The sequence below is a fragment of the Strix uralensis genome, chromosome 6 (assembly GCF_047716275.1).
Source record: "Strix uralensis isolate ZFMK-TIS-50842 chromosome 6, bStrUra1, whole genome shotgun sequence".
Classification (NCBI taxonomy): Eukaryota; Metazoa; Chordata; class Aves; order Strigiformes; family Strigidae; genus Strix; species Strix uralensis.
In genome coordinates, this window is record NC_133977.1 from 2,664,377 (window position 1) to 2,689,321 (window position 24,945).

Genomic DNA, 24,945 nt, shown 5'->3' on the forward strand with positions numbered 1-24,945 from the left:
AGAAATGCAGGTTGCTTTTGCCATCCCACCTTTTTTCAAGCAGATTTGGTACAGAACAGCATTTTCCCAGTTATGACAGGAACACTGAGGAATGAGCTACAACTTCGACAACTGCTTGTTGTTGCTACTCCGTAATTAGTATTGTTTGAAGTAGTTGGCATTTCTCCTAGAACAGATTTCACACTCTGTGAATGAGGTTAATTCATTAGTTACATTTGTTTCAAAGCCTCTGGAGCAATCTAATCACTCTGTAATAGTAACTGACTGACCCAAATCTTTGCCCAGTAAAATAACAGAACTTCATCCCCCTTTGTTATCAGAGGAAGTTTAACCTATTTAAGTTTTTATACTGACATTTCACTGCAGAGTTTGGCAAAGATAATTCAGGAAAACTTGATGTTTCCATATGGGTTTGACTTCAGTCTTTACGGCAATGTCAGTGTTACTAGGCACAAAGATGCATCTCTAACACTCTATCTCCTGTATTTTTCCAGACACACCCTGCATATTAAACAAAACACTGCTCATACCAACAGTAATCACATGAACAGCCAGGGTTTAAGATTGTGAACAGACACTGAAAGAGTCCAAGTGAAGTGTTGCTTACTACTACCAGCTAGACTTCTCTCATGACTTCTCTTGGATGATCCAGGAGTCCTTATGTTCTCAGTTTTCTCAGTAAATTCCCTTTCTGCTTGGTCTGCAAACAAGCCTCTGTGTCTAGCTGTCTGTGATATTTGAGTGTATTTATATTAAATCCTGGCACAGATGAGGATAGGATGTTTCAACTCTTTTTTTTTTTTCTTTCACCCAATCAACATTTCAGCTACTGGTTTAGTAACTAAAAGCTAGTTGTGCCTAACTCCCATTTCAGGAGACAGGAAAGCATGCTCCACGGTGCTGTAATGAAGCATTAGATGAAGGTAACAGTGAGTGTTTAAATGAAATGCCACAAGAGTTCTCCATTTCCAAAATCTGTACCTTAAACATCCACCTAGTGGATTGTGAACACCGCCTGCAACTTCTCTGTGGAACTTTTCTACGATCATACTTCCATTAAGGTCAAACTCTGCTGTATGTTTTTACTGACACGTTTGGGCTCAGTTCCAAAAGCAAAATTTAATTGTCCATACATCTTAAGTCCAAGTTCATCAATTGCATATCCTCAAAATTCTTTCCTACACTTTCTGTAGAGTTGGGCCATGGTAGACAGACTGGGAATAGCATGAAATGGATGAGCACAGTCATCTGAAAGAGCTAGAGCTACCCCAGATGATTCAGTGCTGCTCTCCATTTACTGAATACCTTCAAGGACTAAGGTACCGAAAACAGAACGAAACCATCCAATTTAGCTTTCTGTAGTCACAGCAATGAGGGGATTTACCAGAGGGGGAGGAGGAGTAGGAGGCCGGCACAGACAGACTTAAGCACAGAACCAACTGCATGGGAGGGCTGTGTGGTGGGAAGCTTTCACCCTCAGAAAGGAAAACCAGTGGCAGAAGGCTAACCCACAGTGGGGCCGGGGCCACTCTGCATGCTTTACTTAAAGCCCATCAGCCCTTCTATACTTGCAAAAATTATCTGAGTTTCATGACCTCCCCAGACTCGGAGATGAGCACTAGTTTCAGGGGTCATCTGGCCTTTGACAAAAGCAGACCCAGAAAAGCTGTGAAGAGCCCAAGGCAGCCATGCCCCAGACCAAAGAAAACCAAATCTAAATTCATTAACGTTCACGGCAGTGGTGCCAAAGCCACTCTCTTTGCCAATTCACATTAAAGGTTGATGGAGCACTTCAGATGCCAGACTCTCTGGAACAACGTCTAATAGAGAAGAGATGTATCCAGCATCACTCTGTGCATCACAAGCAACATTTCAGGCTAATCTCAGCTGCAAGCACAGGAAAATACTACTTATTGTTACGACCTTCTTACATGAGAAATCTATGTAAGCTGCAACAGTAGCTTATATTTTGCTTTAATTTTACAAAGCTTACACAAAAGCTATTATGTAGTAAAAAATCAGGGTAGCAAAAGCTTCACAGAAGGTCTATGGATCAGTGCATTACAAAAAGGCTTTATATTAACACAGGGCTTTAATGCTCCAATTATTTGTGTGTAGTAGTTACATTCATTTACAGCTGAGACTACTCTGGGAGTTGTTTTCCACATCTTACTCTGCCATGAATTTTAGAGCTGGAAGAACACAAAGCGTACGGCAGCAGTGGAAACGATCAGCTCCACATACAACAGAGACTATTGCCTAACTGTCCTCTGCTGCTCACTTCGGCATTTTCTGGAAAGATGAGTAATGTGAGGTAATGCTTCTGCTCCAGATCAGGTTAGAGGGAGGAAAAGGGGAGAGTTATAGCTTTCATCTACCAGCTTTCTACATACCATTATCTTATGCAAACAGTTTAAGGTGAATGAAAGCAGAAATCCTCTTATGTTTCACAAGTTTTTATCATCATTAATACCCTGAGTGGCACTCACTAGTGGAAGCAAAGACTATATTCTTCCTGCTCTTTTTTTTTTTTTTTTTGTCCACTCAAGAGTTTCCTAATAGGATTAGAAAATAAAACCAAGAAAGTTAATAAAAATTATACTAATAAGGAAGAGGGAAGACAACACAGGTATCTGTGACCATATTTACACTCTCCCCCTCAATTGTTCAGATGAGAAGACAACTCTTCCAGTAGACGGCAACCAGCGCTGAGAAAGCTTTAGTTCCCCAGCCTGAGTTAAAGACTGTCTGATGATCAGAATGGGAAAATGTGCAGTAAGTGATTATCTAGAGAAAAATAAAGTCCCTTTGGTAACTGAAACAATCAGCTCACTTTTACTGGTTGCAGCCTCCCCACCTGCAAGGGGACAGGGGAAGTCACTATTGAGATAACCCCACACTGCTGACACCCTGGGGATGCGGTGACAAGCTACTGTGTCGTGTCCTCTCGCCCCTCTGCTGTGTCCCCACCCTGTTCCCATCTGCAGATAACATCTTCTGAAGTATTTCTGGTAGAATTCACAGGCACTGACCCAGACAGGGAGGTTGGGCTCCAGTGGTCCCTCAGCCCCATCCCTGTCCCCTGTACTCATTGCTGACATAAAGACAGTTCATTTCATATTCATGTGAGGGGGAAGGTTATTTGCTATTGACTAGGTACATCTGTTCCTCAAGTAACGCATTCAGGAGTGCCCAAACACTCAATCTCATATCACAGCTTGCTTTGTCACTGCTACAGTTTGGTTTTTGGTTTGAACCATCAATCACATCAGGAAGCTGGACACCCAAGTGTTACTGGGACTATTTAAAAATCAGATACTAGTTACTAAGTGTATGGCATAAATTGGTAGCAACTGCTTACCCCAGGCAGCTCATGCATTATGTGACAGGATTCACTTAGAGGTGACCGACAGAAGCAGCACCACAGCCATTAATTGAAGGATCTCCCCGCAGCCTTCCTTCAGCTCTGCCAGGTCACCTTGGGTTTACAAGGAAGACCTGCAACAGAGCATTGGTAGATCAGCCAGAGAACAAACGCCCGCTATGACACTAAGTGCTATTGCTCATGATACAATTAAGCACTGTTTTTTATGATACTCCCATTCTTCCTCTTGCCATCAAGCCTACCAAGCTTTTTTCTCTTAAGCCGTTTAGGTTAAGAATTCAATTACAGTAGCAAAACAGCTATTTCCACCCTGGAGATCACATGATGTGTATCACTTACATTCCCAGATCTTCTTGAATAGAAACAAAACAAAACCAAGCAGTTTGCTTTTTTAATGTGGATCAATGAATTTGATAAATGCATTCAGTTTTCAAAAACCTTTACCTCTTCTGTCCTTAAGACGTATCATTACCAAGTAGCCAACACTCAAGGCAGAGACTAGTCAAAAAGATAACATTTTTTAAAAACACAGAAAAGGTAGTTGCAGGTAACATGAACAACTGCAGCAAGAAAGGAGTGTAGCTGCTTCTCAGCCATGCCAGGCCAGAACTGTATACCCAAATAATGACATTTCATTTAAGTATTTTCCTGGGGAAAGGAAATGTATTGAAATTATTCTATTCGTTGCTGTGGTATGTCAGCAGAATAGATGGTTTTCCTGAGGCTATCCAAGGTGGCCTTATGCTGAACTGTTTTTTATATTAAACTTTACTCCATGTTTTACAGCTTTGGAGTTGAAATCCATAAAATACTGATCCTAAAAATGGATTAATCGAGGTGAATGCCTAACTCTGTGCATGCATGGCAAACGATGCTGTTAATAACACTTGTTTATGTTAATGACAGCAACGCTTTGTTACACTGTAACTTAGTAAATTGAGGTATTTCTGACTTTTCCAGGCTTTCTGGCTGAGAACGCTGCTGTTTTCAACACTGCTGTGTGGTTGGTTGGGGTGGTGACAAAGCTCGTGGGGCAGCGCAGTGTGGCCCCCACCCCGCGGGGTCCTCTGCCACTTCACAGAATCACAGAATCATCTCGGTTAGAAAAGACCTTGAAGATCATCCAGTCCAACCATTAACCTCACACTGACAGTTCCCAACTCCACCAGATCCCTCGGCACTGGGTCGACCCGACTCTTCAACCCCTCCAGGGATGGGGACTCCCCCCCTGACCTGGGCAGCCCATTCCAACACCCAACAACCCCTTCTGCAAAGAAATACTTCCTAAAAGCCAGTCTAACCCTGTCCTGGCGCAGCTTGAGGCCATTCCCTCTTGTCCTGGCGCTTGTTCCTTGGCTCAAGAGACTCATCCCCCCTCTCTGCACCCTCCTTTCAGGGAGTTGTAGAGGGCGATGAGGTCTCCCCTCAGCCTCCTCCAGACTAAACGCCCCAGTTCCCTCAGACGTTCCCCAGCTCCGTTGCCCTTCTCTGGACACGCTCGAGTCATTCAATGGCCTTTTTGGAGTGAGGGGCCCAAAACTGAACCCAGTCATCGAGGTGCGGCCTCACCAGTGCCGAGTCCAGGGGTAAGATCCCTTCCCTGTCCCTGCTGGCCACGCTATTGCTGATGCCTGCGGGGCGAGCGGCCGGAGGGCGCACGGGGCCACCCGCGGGGCGAGCACCGCGGTGCAGCCTCCCCGCGGAGGCGGCTGAGGCGGCGACGGAGGCGGCTGAGGCGGGGACAAGCGCCCTGAGGGGAGGGGAGGGACCGGCCGGGCCCCGCCGCCACCGCGCCCCCCACGCCGGGACTACATCTCCCAGCGTGCCTCGCGGCGGGCACGGCGCGGGCGAGGGGGCGGTGTGCGGGGCGTGACCAGCGGGCTGCGCGGTGACGTCACGCGGGGGCGTGGCCTGCGTGAGCGTGAAGCGGGCAGAGGAGAAGGACGCAGGGGGGTAGCGGGGCGAGCGCGCGCTGGAGGGGGGTGGTGGGGGGCAGCGGCTCGTCCCGGGGGGAGCGGGGCTGCGCGCGCCGCCGCCACCCGCCACCGCGCGCGGGGCGCCGGGCACGAGAGCGAGGCTGGGCCGGGGGCGCGAGGCTGAGGAGGGGCCGGCCATTGGCTGGCGGCGGCGGCGGGACCGGCCGCTGCTGCGGAGTTGAGGCGGCGGCGGGGACCGGGCCGGGGCCGGCCGGGAGCTCAGCGGTACCCGCCGCGCTGCCGCCCTCCATGGGGCCGGGGGCGGCTGGTTTGCCCTGCCCCGCCGCCGCGGTGAAGTGACAGCGGGCGGAGAGCGGCGGCGGCGGCGCCCCTTGCGGGCTGCGAGGCGAAGGGCTGCTGCCGGGCCGGCCCGGGGCGGGCGGCGGGGGGTCCGGTGAGTGAGGCGGCGGCGGCAGCAGCAGCGGCCGGGGCTCGCCCCCCCCCCCCCCCCCCCCCCCCTCCCTGCGCGGGCCGCCTCCCCCCCCGCCGCCGCCCGCCGGCCTGCGCGGGGGTCTGGGTGCGGGGAGGGAAGGGGGAAGGAAGGCGCCGGGCCGGAGCGGGCGACGGCGGCGGCGGGGAGCGGCCGCGCCATGAACTACCAGCAGCAGCTGGCCAACTCGGCAGCCATCCGGGCCGAGATCCAGCGCTTCGAGTCCGTGCACCCCAACATCTACTCCATCTACGAGCTGCTGGAGCGGGTGGAGGAGCCGGTGCTGCAGAACCAGATCCGCGAGCATGTCATCGCCATCGAAGGTGAGCCGGCGGCCCCGGCGCGGCAGGGAGCGGGGCAGGCGGCGGGGGGTGCGCCCGGCCGCCCCCCACCCCGAGCCCGTGGCCCCCCGGGAGCAGTCGCCTTCCCTTCCTCCCCCCCCCCCCCCCCCCGCCCCGTCCCTGGCAGGCTTTTTCGGGGGGCGCGGGGGGGTGTCTTGGCCTGATCCCCGGCAGTTCCTCAGCCCGAGGTGGCCCCTCGGCGCGGGCTTCCTCCGCGGCCAGGCGGGAGGTGGATTTGTGGAGGGGAGGGCTGGGAAGGGGCGCCCGGCGCTGCGGAGAGAAGTTGTTTTGCTACTTGCCTGCTGCTGGTGTGCAGGCAGGGCAGCGGTCTTGTTAGGACTGGGTGAAGGTGGGAAGGGTGATGCTCGCTTTGCCTGCAGAAGGGTTGGGGAAATGAGCTTTTCCTCGGCGCTCCGTGCAGCGTCTGATGGAGCATTTAAAGTACCGGTTCTGGTTTAGTGCTGGTAAACAAAACGTACAAGTGGATTACAGAGCGGGAGTCCGTCTGTGCGGCAGGGTAAAAAGAGATTTGAAGGCAAGATGGAGATAACAGTCTTCTAAGCTTAGATTTATGTGCATCGGTCCCCGAAGGAGCACTACGGAGACTCTTGAACCGCTTAGGATACGCAAAGCAAGAAAAAATTGTTGGTATTGGGAAGTCCACAGATATTTTTCTTAACTCGAATTAAAAAGAGCAAACAGTGTTGGCCAAGAACATGTATTTTAAGACAAAATCTTCGAGTTACTTCGCATGATAACTTACAAAGATTTGCGTCGTGTGCTTTTGCATTTGAAATAGTCTGCCACTATTTTGGAAGGGATTCAAGCTAGCAGAGTGTGATGCACAGCAGCTGAAATAGAGCTGCTTAAAACCATCTTGTGGTGTTGGCCTATCTTGTCCTTAAATTATATGTAGTAAAAAAGTCCTGATGGAAAAGCTGCTATTGAGATTGTTACTTGAAAGACTGTGTTATTCGTCTGACTCTTTAGTAATGCAGCTTGAATAGATGCACATAATGTTTAATGCCGTTAACATTTTAGGGGGGAGGGGGCAAAAAACCCCTCTTTAGTGTCTTGTGTAGAGAGTCACAGACTGGCAGTGCCTGTCACTTATTAAAGAACGTACTCCCCAGCTAAGTCTCTGCATCCAGCTAAGTATGTGGTAGGGTTTTGTGCATATTCTCTGTTGTATTAGTCACTTTATTGAAATTATGGTGCGTGGTTGTCGGTTTCTTGGAGTCTGGGTTGTCCCCTCCTGGGAGTCCTTCTCCTTTGCTCTCCTCTTTCACTGAAGAGATGCAAACCTATTAATATATATCGTGGGAAGGGTATGGCACAGGCACTGCTGTTCCTTTCTCAGTGGTACTGGTGTTTGGTTTTCTGAGGAATAGATGATGCCTTCAGCAGAACTTTTTTTTTTTTCAAGTGGTAATTAATACATGTTTATGCGGTATAAATATGTTTCTTGAATAAGATGCTTGGGTTAGAGTGATGGAGCCAAGTTTGTGTTGAAGTGGGAGGAGGTTGTGAAGCAGTGTGTGTAGTTATCTTCATAGCATGTGACTTATGTTAGTCTTTTCATGTATTAATGATTTGTGTTACCTAACTGTAGCTCAGTTCATTTGTCAGTCACGAAGACTTTAAAACCAAAATAGCAGCCTGTGAATGTGTTTCAGAAGCAGAGCCGATGAGTAAAATGTTCATAGACAATTTGCTGTCTAACTTACATTGGACTCTGAGTCATGAAACCAGTAGATCTGATTCATGGGAAAGATTTAGCTAGAAGAAGTCTTTTTTGTTCTGAGGGCTCTTCAACTAGCTCTTAAATATTAAAAATTGCATATATTTAAAAAAACCCAACTACTCACTCCTTTAGATCACAGCTCTACCAGGTTGTATTTTTGGTAAGCCTCATTTATCTATTTCTCACCGATACCAGCTTTTAAACCTATGTGGTAATGCCATTTTGCATGTAGGAAGAACTTAGAAATAGTAATTTGTTTTGCAGCTGTTGCCTTCTAAGCTTGCTGCAAAGAGTTTAGTGTTGTAATAATACTCCCCAAATCACAAAGCCTTTTGAGTTCAAGGTACTCAGCTTTTTCACTGACAGCGAGGAATCACGGTGTGATTGGCATGTGGCTGCCATGAGAAAATACTAAGTAACTTTCTGGTGAAATTGTTCCTTCCAGCGGAAGGAGAATTGTACCCTTTAAAGGAAAGAGTATAGTCTCAGTAGTTCAGACTGCCTTAAACTGTAACTCCAACCAACATGTGCTCCTTGGACAGCTCAAATAATACTTCACTGATCAAGAGAGTTTGACAGATCTGGAGGAGGACATGGTTGGAATCTAAAGCAATTTGAGACCCGTTTCAGTGGAGATGCTATTAGACTTTTCATTTCACTGTAGAGCAGCACTGTCTTCCCAACACTTTGGATTTTATTGGCAATGTAAACTCTCTTTAGGTTTTGAGTTCTATTATAGAAATGTCTGGAGATGCTGGACCAATGACTGTTGAAATAATGCAGAATTAAAATGGGCCTTTCAGCAGCAATTTTTTATATTCAAGTATGTGAGTTGTATCTAATCCTAAGAGAGCAGCTACTAAATACTCTGAAACTGGGTCCTAAATTTGAACAGATTTCTTTCTTTGTATTATTCCAAGTTAGATGTGATACTGGGTAAAACAGTTCTGTGTGATATTAGTCAATTAGTTTTTCCTCATTGGGTAAAAATACTAAAAACTGGGTGCTTTCAGGTTCTTGCATTTCATGGAGTTGCAACGTCAACAGTTTAAAAGCACACGCTTCCACTCAATTTTCTTTGTATGAAATTCATACTAAGTAGCCAAACAATTCTAGATGCTGTCCTTTAGGCTGTTAAATGTGGTAAAAACTGTCTTACGTGTTGTGTAGTTCACGAGATGAGTTCTACCAGTAGATGCATCGGTACTTACTTGATCAGTATTAAACAGTTCTTACATCAAAAATGTTGCATGCTTAGGAATGGGGAGAAGAAAACATGAATTAACTTCGAATTAACTTCATTAGTCTTTAAATTGCTGGAAACATCTTGGCGTTTCAAGGTACAATGGTCTTAAGGTGTGCACGTAGATATGTAAAGGTAGGTAATAGCTGAATATGTCAGTTCCAGTTTCTATCATCCAGACTGAGAGTAGCTTTATATTGTTATAAAACTTTAAGCATGGTGCAAAGTCAAGGAACAACGGTGAAAAATTTAATTTCTAATTCTTCACGAAGGGATTTTAAAACAATTTAACAGTGTTAATGTCATCTTGGCTAATAGTACATAAAACACTTTTGCTAATATACTTAATGCTAACAGATGCTAATGCAGCAAGTGTTGAGCAACTGAAATAGTTTGCTATTCTTTTACACAGTGGCAAGCCCATCAAAACAGATTCTGCTTCACTATGGGGTTTGAGCAGATTTTCCTAACTGGGAAATATCTTGAACCCTCTGCTAGTAAAGCAAAGCCTTAATGATGGGGCTTAAGATACTGGCTTCAGTGTGCCTTGCGAGTAATTTGAAGATGTTCCCTGTAGTCTGTGCCTTTGTTTTTTTTTTTTTATTTCCCCTCTCTAAATGAATAGGAAATCTAATTTCATTTATTTATTTATTAATCTAAGGGACAATTGTTGCTTTAATTCTTATGGTGCCATACCAGACATTATTCAGTTATGAGTTGCCATGCTCCAGCTCATTTTGTGATTTCTATTCTGATTTTTCTGTTTAAAAAAAAAAGTTGAAAAGTGTGTTGTGAATGGTAGTGTGAGTTTTGAAATTATGATTAACTTCAGAAATAATCTAAGTCTTGGAGAAAATGAGTTCTCTACGCTTGGAAATTACTTGTTCAGGGCAGTGCAAAGATCCTGATGCACTGGGGGAGTGGGTAGGAGAAAATGGTAGAAGGTATAAACCTTGATTAACTTTTCAGTCACTTTTAAAAGTACTGTTTCTTGAAAATAAAGTAACTTAAGGTGGAGCTAAAACTCTTGAAGTGCATATGCATTGGAGGCATCTGTCATTAACTGATGTGGGACTCCACTTAGTGGTATTATATGTCATGGCCATTCTTTTCTTGGAGCCCTCTAACTTTGCAACTCCTTAAATGCTGGTATCAAATATGTGGGGGGCAGTGCTATCGTAGGACTACATCTCATAGGAGAAGTTATACTCCATTTTGGAGCTGAGGTAACAATAGTATTTTAACACTTATGTTGCTACTGAAGTCTGAGACAAATGAGTTGAAAAATAAATGTACTGTAAAAACACTGCTTGCTGTGGTGAAATCTAAGACTACAGCTGTTTTTCCTGCTTCTCTCCTACTTGATGATAGAAAAATGGCAGGCACATCAGTGATCAACCTTCTTCGGCTCCCTATTATGGAAGGAGTATCGTTATTGGATGACTTTTCTTTAACCTGCCAGCCTTACTGCTGAGGGTGAATCACTGCTGCATACTGGCCTCTTCTATTGTGAACCTTCCCACAGGTGTACAAATAGCTCCTGACAAGGAGCAAAAGCTGTTTGTAGTACAAGATTTGGCAAAGAATTATATCAAGCTGCAACTTGGAAGCAGTGATAGTCACTCTGAAAACTATTTGAATAGCAGTCACTCCTTCTACTTAGCTATTTTGTTGAAACAGGTTTAGGAGATCCAGCATCTGGGGACCTTCATGCAGGTAAATAATTAAGTCAAGCCCTTGAGGAGGGGAGTTTGGGTGTATGTTGTATTATTTCAGTACATCAAAAGAATGATGGTACAGTTCAGATATTTGGGTATAAATGACTGAGCTGAAAAAACCCAAGTATTTAAATGTTAATAGTAATCATCCTGTTCAAGCTTTTGTTGTTACTGTGCCTTTTGGAACTTTGGATCAAGGTATATGATTTGAAATTTTGAAACTGATTCTCCAAACAGCTATCTTGTTTCAGACTTCTGGGAGACAGGGCAACAATAGAGCATGCTGGGCATGTGCTTTTTTCTTTGTTTGCTGGGGGATTAAGCTTGTGTGTTTCAGATGTAGGGAATCTGAATGCATTATACCTAGTGTGTATAAGTGTATAGTGTATACCTAGGGTATAATGGATCTAGGTAAATTCAGAGCTTGCATATACCCAGTAAGCATTGACTTGGGTAGTGATTGTTGCTTTTAAGGACCAGTGTAATAGGTTTGGAACAAGTCTCTTGCTGCCTTTTTCAGCTGGTTGTGCATGTGCAACTTTGTGTACTGAGTTGTGCACTAACCGAGTTAAAAGGTAGCGTTCTGTCTTGCTGTCTGTAGACCTTCAGTGCAGACAAACCGATGAAGCACAGTACGTATTTTGTAGTTCTGTAGTGTCAAAATGGAAAGACGTTTCTTTTTAACGTGGAAGGTAATAGACTTCAGCATACCGGTCATCAAGAAAATTCAAATTCTTGACTTTCATGGTGAACTAAAAGTTTGGTTTGATGGTTCTGTCCTAAGTTAACAGAATGGTTTACTCCAAGTCAACATGATTTTGCTTTCTGGCTTTAAGTTATATGCTTTGTTGCTATTCTCAGCAAAAGCTGCATGATTAAATATCAGATGTTTTGGAGTGAGTGCATAAAAGTTACAAATTGAGAGAAAAGCCTTAAACCATTAATTTCTGAGGATAACTTTTCTTCCTGAGGCAAAGAAGGAGACATGCTGTGGATCAACTGATGTTGGAACAAATGTGTTGTGAGGCTTTAGGTTTTTCAGGGAGTGTGCCGGGCTTCTCCCACCGTTTGCTTTGAGGGATTAGTTTAAAGCAGCATGCAATAATGCTGAAATAAGAGTTCATGCTGCTGTGTATACAGATCACTGTTTTTATTTCTATTTAAATTGGCAAATGAGTCTTACTCCCTAAGAAGAGGGGGCACTCAGCAATGAAGCAGATCGGACATTTGATTTGCTTTGGCTGATCTCAGGCGCTTGGGAAAAGGAAACACACCTTGTGAAGTCGGTTGCTGTGTTTATGTTCTGCATTGTACTTTGCTTAGGCCAGAAGGGCAATTGCAGTTTCCTAAAGGTCACATAGTGCTCAAGCTAAGTGTCTTCACAAGATTTATTTTCTATGAAGGTACATTATCTGACACTTGAGGTATTCATAGTCTTAGTCTTAACTTTACCACCTGAAGAAAGTGGTTTGAATCTTGGATCGCATGGTGAAAACTGATGTGGGAATATGATGGATTTCATTAATTGCAAATATTAAGGGATGTGCTTACAAATGTACTGTAGTCTGACAGCTACAACTGAAATGAAAACCCCCATTGTTTTTTTTTTTGGAGAATGATGGAGGTTGGGAATAGTGCCAGGCAGATGAAGAACTCCTCAGATCTCAGGAGTACTGTTCTTTACTGCATCACAATTAGGAATTGGTTTTGTCCTTACTGATAAGCAAGGTAAATGGCAGTGTAGATATTTTTGGCAACTCTTTGAACAAAGGTAATGCAAGCTCCAAAGGTCTTAGTAGCTGAAATGGAGTTGCATCTCAACTGTGGGACTTTCTGCTGACAGTGCATTTCAAACATCCATCTGCAATTGTTAGGTTTTGTTAAGCTTATTCTTTCTGACCTTCATACATGTAGCTTTACATCACTTGTGGAAAACATCTAAAATGATTACTTGGTAATCTACAGTGGAGAAAGTTCCCCTATTCTGAGAGAGAAGGTATCATACTAAATAGTTTTGATAATCCTAATGTCTGTGGGAGTAAGAGATTTGTCTTCTGTAATATTACTTTTTGTCCTTGACTACCTTTAAGCACTGTTTGTTCTCCATGTTACGTCTATGGAGGGAGAACTGTGGTTAAATTTATGTATTCTCACTTCTCCTCGTACCATGAAATAATTGACCAAGGACAGTGCCAGATGTGGACAAGCTGTAAGATGCTCCTAATTTTTGATTTAAAGACTTCTGGGAATTCTGTACCTTCAGCACTTAAATATAGTTTCATGGACGTCATCCCTACATGGAGAGAGGGGTATGCATGGAGCCCCACGGGGAGGGTGAACGGGTGCCCTGTGGGTCAAGGGCAGAGATCCCAAATAGCGAGGCACTGACTTGGAGCAGGAGGCCTAGACCAGTTGGGTTTGGGAACGGAACTGGGAGCCTCCCCTTCCAGGCTGAGAACACTGGTGTGATGAGTTGTGCTTATTCCTGTGTGGGAGAGCAGCTTGGCCCAGATGCCTGGGTCCCTTCTCCTATGGCTGACCTTGGTGGGGTGTGGTTTGGGGACTGTTCTATTTTTGTATGTGTTTTGTGTGGGGTTTTTTTTAATATAAATTCCTACTTGGCACCTGGAATACTCTGTCCAGTTCTGGGTTCCTCAGGACAAGAGAGACATGGAGAGAGTCCAACAGAAAGAGTCAAAATGAAAGAGGTGGCTTATGTTTATCTATTGTGCTAGTTATCAGGCATTTCACTTGTTCATCATGTTATACTTAGCAACACTCATGTTCATATGTTTCGGGGTTTTTAAGTCATTGGTATTGAACCTTATTGCTGTCATAGAAAATTCAGTGTTTAAATGCAATGAGAAGATATAGCTCAACTGTAGTCATAAACTCTCCAGCCTGTCGGTACAGGGCAGTGAATAGCTTTTTGAGTGATGAGGTTAAACTTTTAAAAGGATTTTATAAAATCAGGAACTTTCAGTTCTGTCTGTATGGAAAGACTTTTCAGCTAAGTCTGCTGGTCAGAGCTTTTGATACAAAGTTGTTTGAGATTAATTTGTACTTCTGTTGTAATTGTGATAAGGTTATAAATGATGCATGAATCTTGTGACTAATGTTAGAAATAAGGTGTAACAGCAGTGTCTCACTTAGATGTATTTGGGCTACTAGGGCTCTATGACTTCTTAGAAAGTTTGTTTTAAGTTTCTAATTCAAAGGTGGAAACAGGGAGGTGGTCAGGTTCCCTTGTCGGTAGTGAGTCTGTTCTGGGCAGCTGGCAATTCCAAAGCCCTTTGGAAGTGTTTAATGTCTCTTTTTATTTTTAAAGTGGATGGAAGCAGATGTGTTACTTAATCAGTATGTGCACATTCAACCTCATTAATGCCATTTCAGGATTCTGACTAATATCATATTTGGAGCCTGTATAATGGTACAAATGAAAGGGTGTTGAGATGGCAGTGCATTTCTAACCCAGTGAATTACTTGTTTCTTCATTTTTCTTTTCTTGGTGCTTAAGTAAGCTTCAGTTAACCACTTAAGGAAGCAAGCTAAAAGCACAGGGCTGATGAATGTGAAATGTGTAATTTCAGTGTCTTGTTTGTTAGCTTTATTTGTTTATGTAGTTGGATAATGAATGTAAACCTAATGATTAGATGGCTATTTGTTTGGTAATTTCCCATTTTGTACTTAAGAAAAATGCAGGCAAGAAAAGTGGCTCTTACAAATACTGGAATCGAATCTATAGCTTTAGCTGGATTGCTTTGTATTTGTATTATTTATGAGAAGCTTCAGATGCAAATTTTTAATCTTTCTCTTTTTTTTCATCATTTTGAAGGTGTTGAAGGACTGTTTATCAATGCTGAATACAATTTAACTTGAAACCTGTAGGAAAATCGGCTTTGACTTGAACTTGGTAGTGCTTACATTTTCTATTAAACTAAAGTTGTGGATGAAGTTTTTCCTGTTAGTAAATTTTCTATTATCCTTTGCCAACTGTATTTTTCAGTAACAACCAGAAGGAGGACCCAGCAAGATTGTCACTGGATTTTGTAGCATCCTGTAACTTTCTCTCAGTACTTTGTTAAACAGAGTAGAGCACAAATGTGTGATTGCCGTTATCTTACTGCTTCAATTTCCCATGCTCAGGAGAGCAGCCGGGAAGCCTGTCTTTTAGGTATCACAGCAACTGTGTTCTCTAGAGGAAATATGCTAAAAGCATGGCACTCTGGGTGCTCAGACAGCAGTCATTTAAATGTATACCACTTAACTTTGCAAATGCTTGTGTATCTGAGTTAACTAGTTGTGAACCACAGGCAAGGCTTCTTGCATCACTTGGTCAATAACCCAAGACAGATGTCTCAGGACCTTAAATAAGGAAGTGGCTGGCATATGAATTTGTACGAACATGGAAAGCGAGTGTAGCAGGAAGACATTCTAGATGTTAGACTTCAGCTGCCTAGCTCAATAGACTTGCTTGGCATTTTTATATTTCTTACGAAATTGAAAGACAACTTGTACGCAGAGTAGTAGTTCTTAGGGTAAGTGCAGCATGGTACTGGACAGTGGTTCTCATTTCCCACTAACGACACATGACAGCAGTTGCATTTGAGTGTAGGATCACCCGTGTTCTCATTGGAGTATGATACAAATGAACGCAGCAATCTTAGGATACTGAAATGGCTGTCTAGCGCAGGAATAAAATCATCAGTATGCCTCTGTATTCCATGCTGTCAGAGCCTGTTCCTCTCCATGGAGTCAGTGTTAGGTGGCGTGCAAGCCTTAAGGCCTGGAATAGTTAGCAGGCATCTCTGATCAAAACTGCATTGCTGGGATAATACAGTTCGTGAACTAAAGATATCCTCACGTTCTCCGTTATGCGTGGTACCTGAAGGGTGGAAGAGAGATAGCCAGTGTGTGGACAGATGAGGAATTGTGTGGCTGGATAGAGTAACCTGGTTTGGGACTTGAAAGTTTCAGTGAGCATGTCGAAGGCATGCTGTTTCTCGTGGTTTTTTTAGAATCTGTGGAACCCTTCATTATAGCTTCTCTTAGGAGAGTGACCTTGCTGTAAATGATCAGACAGTGTTTTGATAGATGCTGTTTTTCATCCAGCAGTGAATTTCCTCGAAGATACCAGCCAAACTCAGAAAAACTCTCCCTAACTAGGGGGGTGGAGAAGGAGGTTGAAATCAAATCCAAGGCTGTGCATGGATTGATAAAGCATGAAGTGGAAATAAATCTCCAGGTAGGGCTCCAGGTCCAGGAAATAATTTAAAACATACTTTCCCAGATACTTAGAGGGGGAAATGTTAGAGCTACATAACGCTGTTATAGCAAGGATCTAAAAGTGTTCTCAAAGCATAGACATGATTGTGGCTTTGCAGTTTAATTATGTTGCTTTGAACTAGGTTAACAGGTGCAAGTTGATGGAATGATCCTTCCCCCCCCCGCCCCGCTTTCTACAGTGTTACAGCCAGAATTAGTCATTTGATGAAATTGCTTGAGGTGTCTTGAAGCTTTATAATAATTCTAAAGTCACAAAGCCAAAAATCCGGTCAACTATCAGCCTTCCTGTGGCAGCTGTTGTAACACGCTGGGTGAGCTGACACAGGCAGGACACAAGAACAACCACAAAACCACGGATGAAATGCAAAGAGTAAATTTATTCTTGTTACCTCGTGACCCAGAGGATCTCCACAGCAACACCGGGGCAGAGGCACGCAAGCGGGGATGCAGGTACTTCAGAGATTGGTCCTTGCTAGCCAGAAAGAGAAGAAAGATAAGATCTTGAGCTTGCTGCTTTTGCCTGTATATATCGGGGATTTTCAGAGGCGTAGTTTTCCACTGTGCTTTGATCTTTCCCACAGCAGGGCAGGAATCTCAGGATGTTCGATAAGGTGCCTCTGCATCTCTCACAGGCCTGTGTTATCGAAGTGCAGACTTTCTGCCAGTTGAGCACACAAAGCTAAACAACAATTAGTACGATACATGTGTTTTTCGACACCCCAGCTGCAAGTCACTTGAGCGTGTTTACAGTCCTCCTCACCAATCTTCTGTTGTATTCCCACAGATGCTGATGCAGTGAAGTGGAAAGCCAACTATAGCAGTAGGAACCTATGGCATTTCTTATCGTGAACCTGGCCTACTAAATTACCTATATTGCTTTCAAAATGTTGAGCTGACTGCAGGATGCAAAAGATTTCTTGAAAATTAAGCCTTTAGTAATGTTGGAATAGTAAGGAGGAGTAATTGAGCTGCTATTGGATTCTTAGATCTGAATATTGACATCCCTTTTGTAAATCTAATGTAATGGTATGAGTTAGGCTTTAGTGTCTAAGTGCTTCATGATGTGGAAAGATTAAATAGTAACTGATACTTCTGACATAATAAACTGTTACGGTTGTTGTACTGCTCAGAATTATCTGTAGACCTGGTAGGAATTTATGTTCAGGCAATGCTGACATGCTCTTGGAAGAATGATGAATTGGGCCTAATAAGAAATAGGCAAAAGTCAGAGATAGGACTTGTGCATGGTCACTGAATTGCATGAGGCTTGGTATCTGCTGTTCTAGCTGTTGTTAGCGGCATATTATAAAACAGGTATCGAGTTCTTGAGAGAAAGATGGGCTGTATATCTCTTATGTGGATAACTTCACTGTTTAACACTGAAACTAGAATGATAGCTTGGAAAATCTTAGTAGATATGGGCATTTCATAGCGAGAATTCTGATAAAGGAGTTACAAATCATTTTGTTACTAATTGCACCACCTCTGTTTCTGGCTAGAAGTTGCTACTGGTTGTATTGCCAAGGGTGCAAGTGTCAACTATCAAAATTAATAAATAATGACAGTGAAGGAAAATAATGTTCCTTTGCTTCCATGAACATAAAATCAATGATGTAGTGAAGTCTAAAAATGCTTTTATAGTAAAGCCTTGTTAGTATTTTCAGTACACACTAAAGTCTTAATAGGATTTCTTTTTTGGTACCATCAATAAAGCTGAGTAATAGTTTTCCTTCAAAATACATTGCTCCTAGAAAATTTGTTTTAGATTGCTGTTTGAGCTTGGGGTTGAAAGATTTGTGTGGATCTCTGGGCAAGCTTCTGACCCCTCTGCACAGGATGGTGACGGTGAGGGGTTTGCATTATATGAAATTGTAACAATTGACAATGCTACTGATACGTTTTGAATATGAAGAAAATCTATAGCTGCAGCCTTATGCATGTGGGACTTACAGTCGTTTATCACTTTTCTATGGCAATTCTGTTACTTGAACATGAATCTGTGGGTTCACCCTTGGAGTTGAGTAAATGAAAGCAGGAAGGAACAGAAGCAAGCTGTGGAAAACTATTTCTGCACCCTGTGGCAACTCATCTATTTAGCCCCATTTCATTACTTTTCTCATGCAAAGTAAGATTCTAATTTTAACCTGCATTAATTAAGCTTCAAAATTACTTTGCTGCTGCGAGATTGCAGCATTTAATAGCATCTAGATGTATAACAATACATTAGTTTATGGATGGAAGGATCTTGCTATTGACTTACCTTGAAAAATTAAATTTGCGTAGGGTGGGGCTGACCAGAAGGGCACAACTTGCTTGAGGCAAAAGATGCACTGCATACATAGGTGCATAAGCTCCGAGAGGGAAGTGATGGGTGTTAATCATCTGGGTGACAGTGCTAGCCAGGTTAGATCAAATTTACAGCAGACATCTGCCTTTAACTGCTTAATGCATTTTAAAGCTAGTATTTTAGCTGAAGTGAGGAGACCTACATGACTTACAAAAAGACAGTACCTCTCCAGGAATATTTTGCTTACTGGAACATCTTGCTTCCTGCATAATAGAGTGAATTCAGTTAGAGGGTTCCTGGTTTGATTTATGATGCTAATTGATGTGGTGGTTGATGTGAACTGCATGTACTAATTGCTCACTTGCTAATCCTCTCCAAATTATCTGACAAAAGCTTTTAAAATGCAGCATTACACATTTTTTAAAACTGGTCAGCATACAAACAGAAATAATTGGAGCCTTCTGTTTTGCTTGTAAGTGCCTAATCTAAGTACTGTTTAGCCACTGTTGTTCTTCGTGGTGTTTAAGCAACCTCTGGCAAATACTTTTCCAGGGCATGCTTCCCCCCCCCTCCCCTACAGCTGGAACATAACTGTTATCTGTATGGGAAGGATAGAATATGTATGAGACTTGATTGTACAGTTTTAGGTAACGAGAGGAGATGTACCACTTTGAATTGGTGGTCATGCATGCGTGCCAGTCAGTGCAACAGAAACTGCAGTGGTAAAACGAGAATAAAGTTGGGGGTAATTCATGCAATGGTGTGAAGATAATAAGATATTAAGGTATGTTGACTGTCTCTGATTCTGGTCAAGGAAATGTGTATTAAGTACTTTATGTACTGGGCAAACCAATCGACTCTAATGTAAACTGGAAAGCTTTTGTATTTTGTGGCTGATGGGGGGGAGTCTTAATGTTAATTTAATGGAATGCAGGAGTATAAAGAGATTGCTTTTTATCTTCGCTTAAATAAGGAAAGACCTGTTTGAGGAGAGGTGAGTAGTAGCTGATTCTTCAGTTTTGAGAGTGGTACAGGCTGCTGTCTGTGTGAATGGGGTAGTTGGGCAGGATCTCTTCTGTAACTGCAGGTCTGTCAGTTAACGCGTGTTACGATAAAATCAAAATATCTTAACGTGTCAAAGTTCCTGACAGATGGGTGTTTGACAAAATGTGTGTTAATCTACCTTGAATTTAATATTCCAAGGTGATTTAGACACTTCAGTGAATACAAAGTGTTCTAATTTGAGACTTGATGTGGGAGCAAGCAAGTAAGCACTGAAAGGAGCTACCCACAGCTGAAGTTAGTCAATTTGGAAGAAAAAAAAATGCATTTAAATACTTGTGTTTGACTTGAACTTTAGTGTAGGCTGTCAACAGCAAGAGGCAAAATACCTTAGTGACCGAAAAAGTAGAAGTATGTCCCTTTAGGGATTACTTGATGTTAGGTAATGGCATGCTATTAAAATTAAAGCTCAAATACATATCCCTTGATTTGCTAACTGGGCCAGTCCAATAGCATTTTAAAAGAACTCAAGTAGATAAATGTGAAAAAACAATTTTGCCAGAATTTGTAAAGAGCAAGGTAGCCTGCTGGCATTGTTTCAGACTTTTTTTTTTTAAAGTTAGTATGTAAATAGGGTGGCTTACTCAGTTTGAGCCAGCTACCTGCTAGAAACGTGAATGCAAATATCATCATCTTGGAAGAAAGTGACACTAAAGTGAGGCGTTTTAGAAGTTGCCTGGTAGTCCTTAATTTCAGTGAAAGGTGCTATCAGAGGAATCTCTGTTACTGTCCAACGCTGATACATTTCTCCTGCATTATCTGACATTCTGCAGCTGTTTTTGTGTAGTTTTCATAATATATCTCTACGTGGCAGATGGGAATATTGCTCACTAGATAAGTGGTGATATGTGTAAGAGCTGTTCGGTGGTGACACATTAGGTAAGTCAAATACTGATAAATAGATCCAATTACAAATAGGATTAGATCTTTTAAAAACAGGAACAGCGAAGCTGTGATATAAAAAAAAAATTGCTACAAACAGTTATAAACATAGTTCTATAAATGGTTGTAAATGTGACTTTGTGTATGTATGAACATTGGAGCTGGCATGCAGCTACTTAGCTTGAATGCAAATGTTAATGCTAATGCCGAGCCCCGAGTGCAGATTGTGGGACTCCTGAAGGGACTGTGTACAGGATGATCAGTCCCCTGAAGGGACTGTGTACAGGATGATCAGTCCCTTTTGATGTTGCATGCTGTCAGCGTTGCTAACACCTAAGCTAACTAGACTGAAGCTGCCTGGAATATGTAGAGAAAGTACTGTTGTTTTAACTGTGGTGAATTGTGTTTTCCTGCAAATTCTGGAATGGTTTTGTTTTGAAAAACAGGAACACGAGTATGGACTGTGTCTATTCTCTCAGTATCAACCTCTTGTTTCCCTCTGTTAGCTTGTTAATCAAGTCAATAAAAAGGTGGTTTGTAGCTAGGTATGTCAGCTGAGGGAGAAAATATTTATTGACCTCAGTGGACCATATTCCCCAGAGAGTGATTAGATACAGGTTTCACTGGGGATAGTGTGTGGAGAAAACTACAGGATGCCAGAAAAATCCTCTACTGTCTTGTGACTCTTTATCTGGGATGACTTCTGTTACCCACGCTTGTGTTCTGAGGGTGTTTGGTGGGTCTTATATGAGGATCATGTCTGCATTGAGAAAACCTGTTACCTGTGTGCATATCAGGCACTTGTTGAAACATTAAAGTATAAAAAGCTAAAATCGAGAATGAGTGCAGTGGGCTTGAACTTGAAGATACATGATTTAAATTTCCATAAAGCTCTGAAAAAGCAACAGGGATGGTAGCATAACACTGATTATGAACTGCCCTTCAGATTTGGTATTGTCAAATTATTGTAGTACCACCATCTTATACAGACTGAAATAAAAAAGTCTTTTGTCTGATTATAAAAAACTCTGTTGTCTAATTACAGTCCAGTTGTTTAAAGTGAAACATCACATCTGAGCCTTAGAAGGTAGTTCAGTAAGCATCTTGAAAATGTTGAGCCTGTAATAGTGATAGTGGCTTGTTTGTGGGCACCCAAACTGGGTTTTTTGTTGGATGCTGTGGCCAAGCTATTGCATAAGCACTTCTAAATCTCACGAGTGATCTGAAAGCTCTTTCTGTGGGTGCTACTGGTCCTGGAGCTAGAATCAGTTGCTAAAACAGTTTCTATACAGATATAGTTGTCCTGAGCACAAAAAAAAAAAAAGGGAAAACAAATGGAATTTGAATACATGGGGGTTATGTATGAGAAAACTGTATTAGGTTTAATCTCCTTGGAAAAGTGGACAACTAGCAACATTGCTGATGAAAAATGTGAGATGGAAAATCATCACTTGGGGAGAGAGTGTGGGATTTATTTTTTTAACCATAACTGCTTGAAAGTAATGCCTTTGAAGCTATAAAAATTGATTTTAATGTTCAAGATAGCCATATACACTTGAGGTATGGCATAGTTAGTGGTTTCCTAACTTGAAAGAATAATTTTTTTTTTTCTTAGTGTTTGCCTTCAAGCAGGACAAACAGGCCATTGAAATGTAGGTGATGACTGGAATATAGAGGCCTCAGTGTATATTGGTTTTACTCTAGCAAACTTTTTGGGTGATTGCAGGCTGTTGGCTTTTGGAAAAAAAACCAAACAAACAAAAAGAAAAAGCATAATACTCAAAGACCAGCAGCTGTTCCTGGCAGTCTTTGAGGTATATAAACCAAAATGACAAAACCTGAGAGAATTCCGAAGGCTTCTGGATTACCACTTTAATCTGCTGGGATGTTGGGAAGGGCTTTGACGCTGGACCTGGTTCTGCTTCTGGTCTCTCTGACTGCCAACTTTAAGACTGACTTCTGTATTCAGACAAGTATATATACTGTATCATAATGAGCATCTGATTTAAAAGCAGATATTTTTAACTACAAGTAGGCTATGGCACTTGTTTAATTTGTGTCTTCCATCTACTTGTCAGGAAATGTGTGAATTTGCAGTTAACTTTTAAGTGTTTAAAAAGTAGTGTATTAACTTCCTGAAGAGAACAGTGACAGTAAATCAAGTTGCATTCAAGTGGAATGTGACAGGGGTGTATTTGTAAGAAGGAATATGTAAAGTACCTTGCTAATGGCAAATTGTGATATAAGATTGGAATAACTGAGATGCAAAATCAAGTCTACTTCTGATCCTATTTAGTGACACAAATTAGCCCCAACCAGATGGTTTCAGGAAGAGTCAAGTAGTAACTTCTCGTTTTTAGGTTTGTTGAGTGGCAGAACCGATGCCATTGGGTTTCCTGTGGTTCTGTCGTCCTCCTCCTAGAGAGCTTTGCTGTGAAGATACCAGCAATCCTGTGATTCCTTCTGTGAGCCCAAGCACAAGCAGAATGAGAAGCAGCTGATGCTGCAGCGGCACCCAAGCTCCCCGTGTGTCTGCAGTACGTGTGTGCTGGTGGGAAGGCGTGTGGGCAGTGACCAGCAGCAGGCCAAGGGGAGCCCTGCTCACCTGGAATGTGTTCTTCCAGCTGGGAGACTAGCTAAAGCATTCCTCTCCATGCCCTTCTCCTAGGCACTTTGTTCTCTAGACTCCTCCTGCTGTCAAATCACACTGAAACTGGAGGAACTCAAAATTTCTAAGAATGGATTTTTCACGTTTACACGTGAGGTTTACTGTAACATGGTGTTTTTCATCCAGTGGCTCAGCTGACTTGTGTAAAAGGAATTCTAACTTATGCTCCGTGTTTACGCTCTAGGAGGTGAAAGCTTTATGTTGAGAAAAGGGTATAGTATTTGCTGCCATGTCGTAACATGTGGCTGGTGGCTAATCTTATGGAAATGATGTATTGAGCGGATGAGGTCTGATTAATAATTAATTGCTGCAGTACTATTGAGAGTCTTTTGAAAAAAAACTTAAGCTTTTTTTTAAAGTCTCGTAAAAAAACCCTGCAGGGTAAAGCTTCTTCAGGTTAGTCAGACAAGCTAAGTTTGTAATCTGTGAGTTGTATTTCTGTGCTCCTTTGTGCCTTAGAATTACTACAACTTCCATTCAACTTGAATTCAAAATGAGGCTTGATTCCCAGTTCAGATTTAGCTGAAAGTAACAGTACGAATGTGAAAGGTAAAGTGGAGCAGCAAAGTATAAACTTGCTAAAAACAGATGTAGGTCTTCACTATCTGCTGAGAGTGTATAGCTTAAGAGTGGGTGAGCCTGTAATGATTAATTTGCTGTTGCTAAATAAGGAGGATCCTTTCACCCCACCAGCTCCCTTTCACAGCTTCTAGCCCTTGAGAAACGAGCTCAGCGTAAAAATAAGTAATTGTTTTATTAGGATAACAAGCTGACTGAGCTCACTTCAGATTCAGATGAACATTGGAGCTGTTATGGGAAAGGGCGTGGGGCTGCACTGCAAGGTCTGGGACCGTTTGTCAGGCTGTCGGGGGGCTGTCGGCTCTGTTCAGTGGGTTGCTGGCCTGCACCTAAACCTTGTTTTCCTTCAGCAACAAGGGCAAGGTAGCAGAGTCATGTGCAGAAGCTATTCCAGCTGAACTGATCAGTAGGTTGTAAAATAACGAACTTGAACCTGTTTCTCTGGGAGCTGATGCGTGTTCCCTTTATCTGCAACTGATCATAAATATGTTGAACCCGAGTTGCTTGTGTAATCAACAGTCGAAGGTTTTAGTTAATCTTGCCAAACAGCTATTTTGCATCGTCCTTATGATTGTTTTTTATTTGCTACCTGCAAATTAAAAATACCGTTAGGGTTGTATTGCATGAAAGTCATGCAGCTAAACACCATTTTTGTTTCAGTGAGAAGAAATTTATCATACAGGAAAGTGCTGAAAGGTGATACAGCACAGTCTATTTATGCTGGCTAGATGTTTAGGATTTTGAGCTGAACACAGTGAGGCACAGTTGCAGTTACTGCTAAGTTGAGTGTCTGTGGCTTCCATAAGTATCTGTTGATGTCTGCAGATATTAAGGAAAAGAAATCTTGTCTTCAGTACTTCTGAGCCATAATCTTTTCAGTCATTTGATGGACCTTGACTGTCCACAGCTGTTTCTTTTTTTGGAGGATGATCAACTTGTTATTAGGGACTTGTGAGTTAGGAACAGGCACCTTTAGAAGAAGGGGACAGTTGTTGCGAACTGACACCCACTATAATGAAGAATGAAGGATTTCTAAAACTTGGGAAATATGTCCTGTGTCCTAGGCTTGAATGAAATGAGAAGCACATTCCTGAAGTCCAATTGTTGTCTTATGCTAATGCTGCTTGGTGTTGACTACTTTGTATGGTATAGTGTAAGTAATCTTTTAATTAATGGGTAACTGTGCTAATTTGTTAATGTTGAGATAATTGCAGCACTTACAGGAACAACTGTTGGCCAAGACATTCAATTAAGTTCTGCATTAGACAACTGACATCTTCTGAAAAATGCTGATTTACCGCAAAGTGTATGAGTGCTTGAGTACCACGTACATTTGACTGGGTC

At 42.6% G+C, this 24,945-nt stretch overlaps 1 protein-coding gene across 8 annotated transcripts in view; it reads left to right on the plus strand.

Moving 5' to 3' along the window:
• The first annotated feature begins 5,898 nt into the window (after positions 1-5,898).
• Positions 5,899-24,945, plus strand: part of AGAP1 (ArfGAP with GTPase domain, ankyrin repeat and PH domain 1) — a 398,735-nt gene continuing 379,688 nt past the window's right edge. For all 8 annotated transcript variants that reach the window (XM_074872505.1, XM_074872508.1, XM_074872512.1 and 5 more), the window contains exon 1: positions 5,899-6,114. In XM_074872505.1, coding sequence (XP_074728606.1) covers positions 5,952-6,114 — 163 coding nt within the window. In that variant the 5' untranslated portion in view covers positions 5,899-5,951. The remainder of the gene's footprint in view (positions 6,115-24,945) is intronic.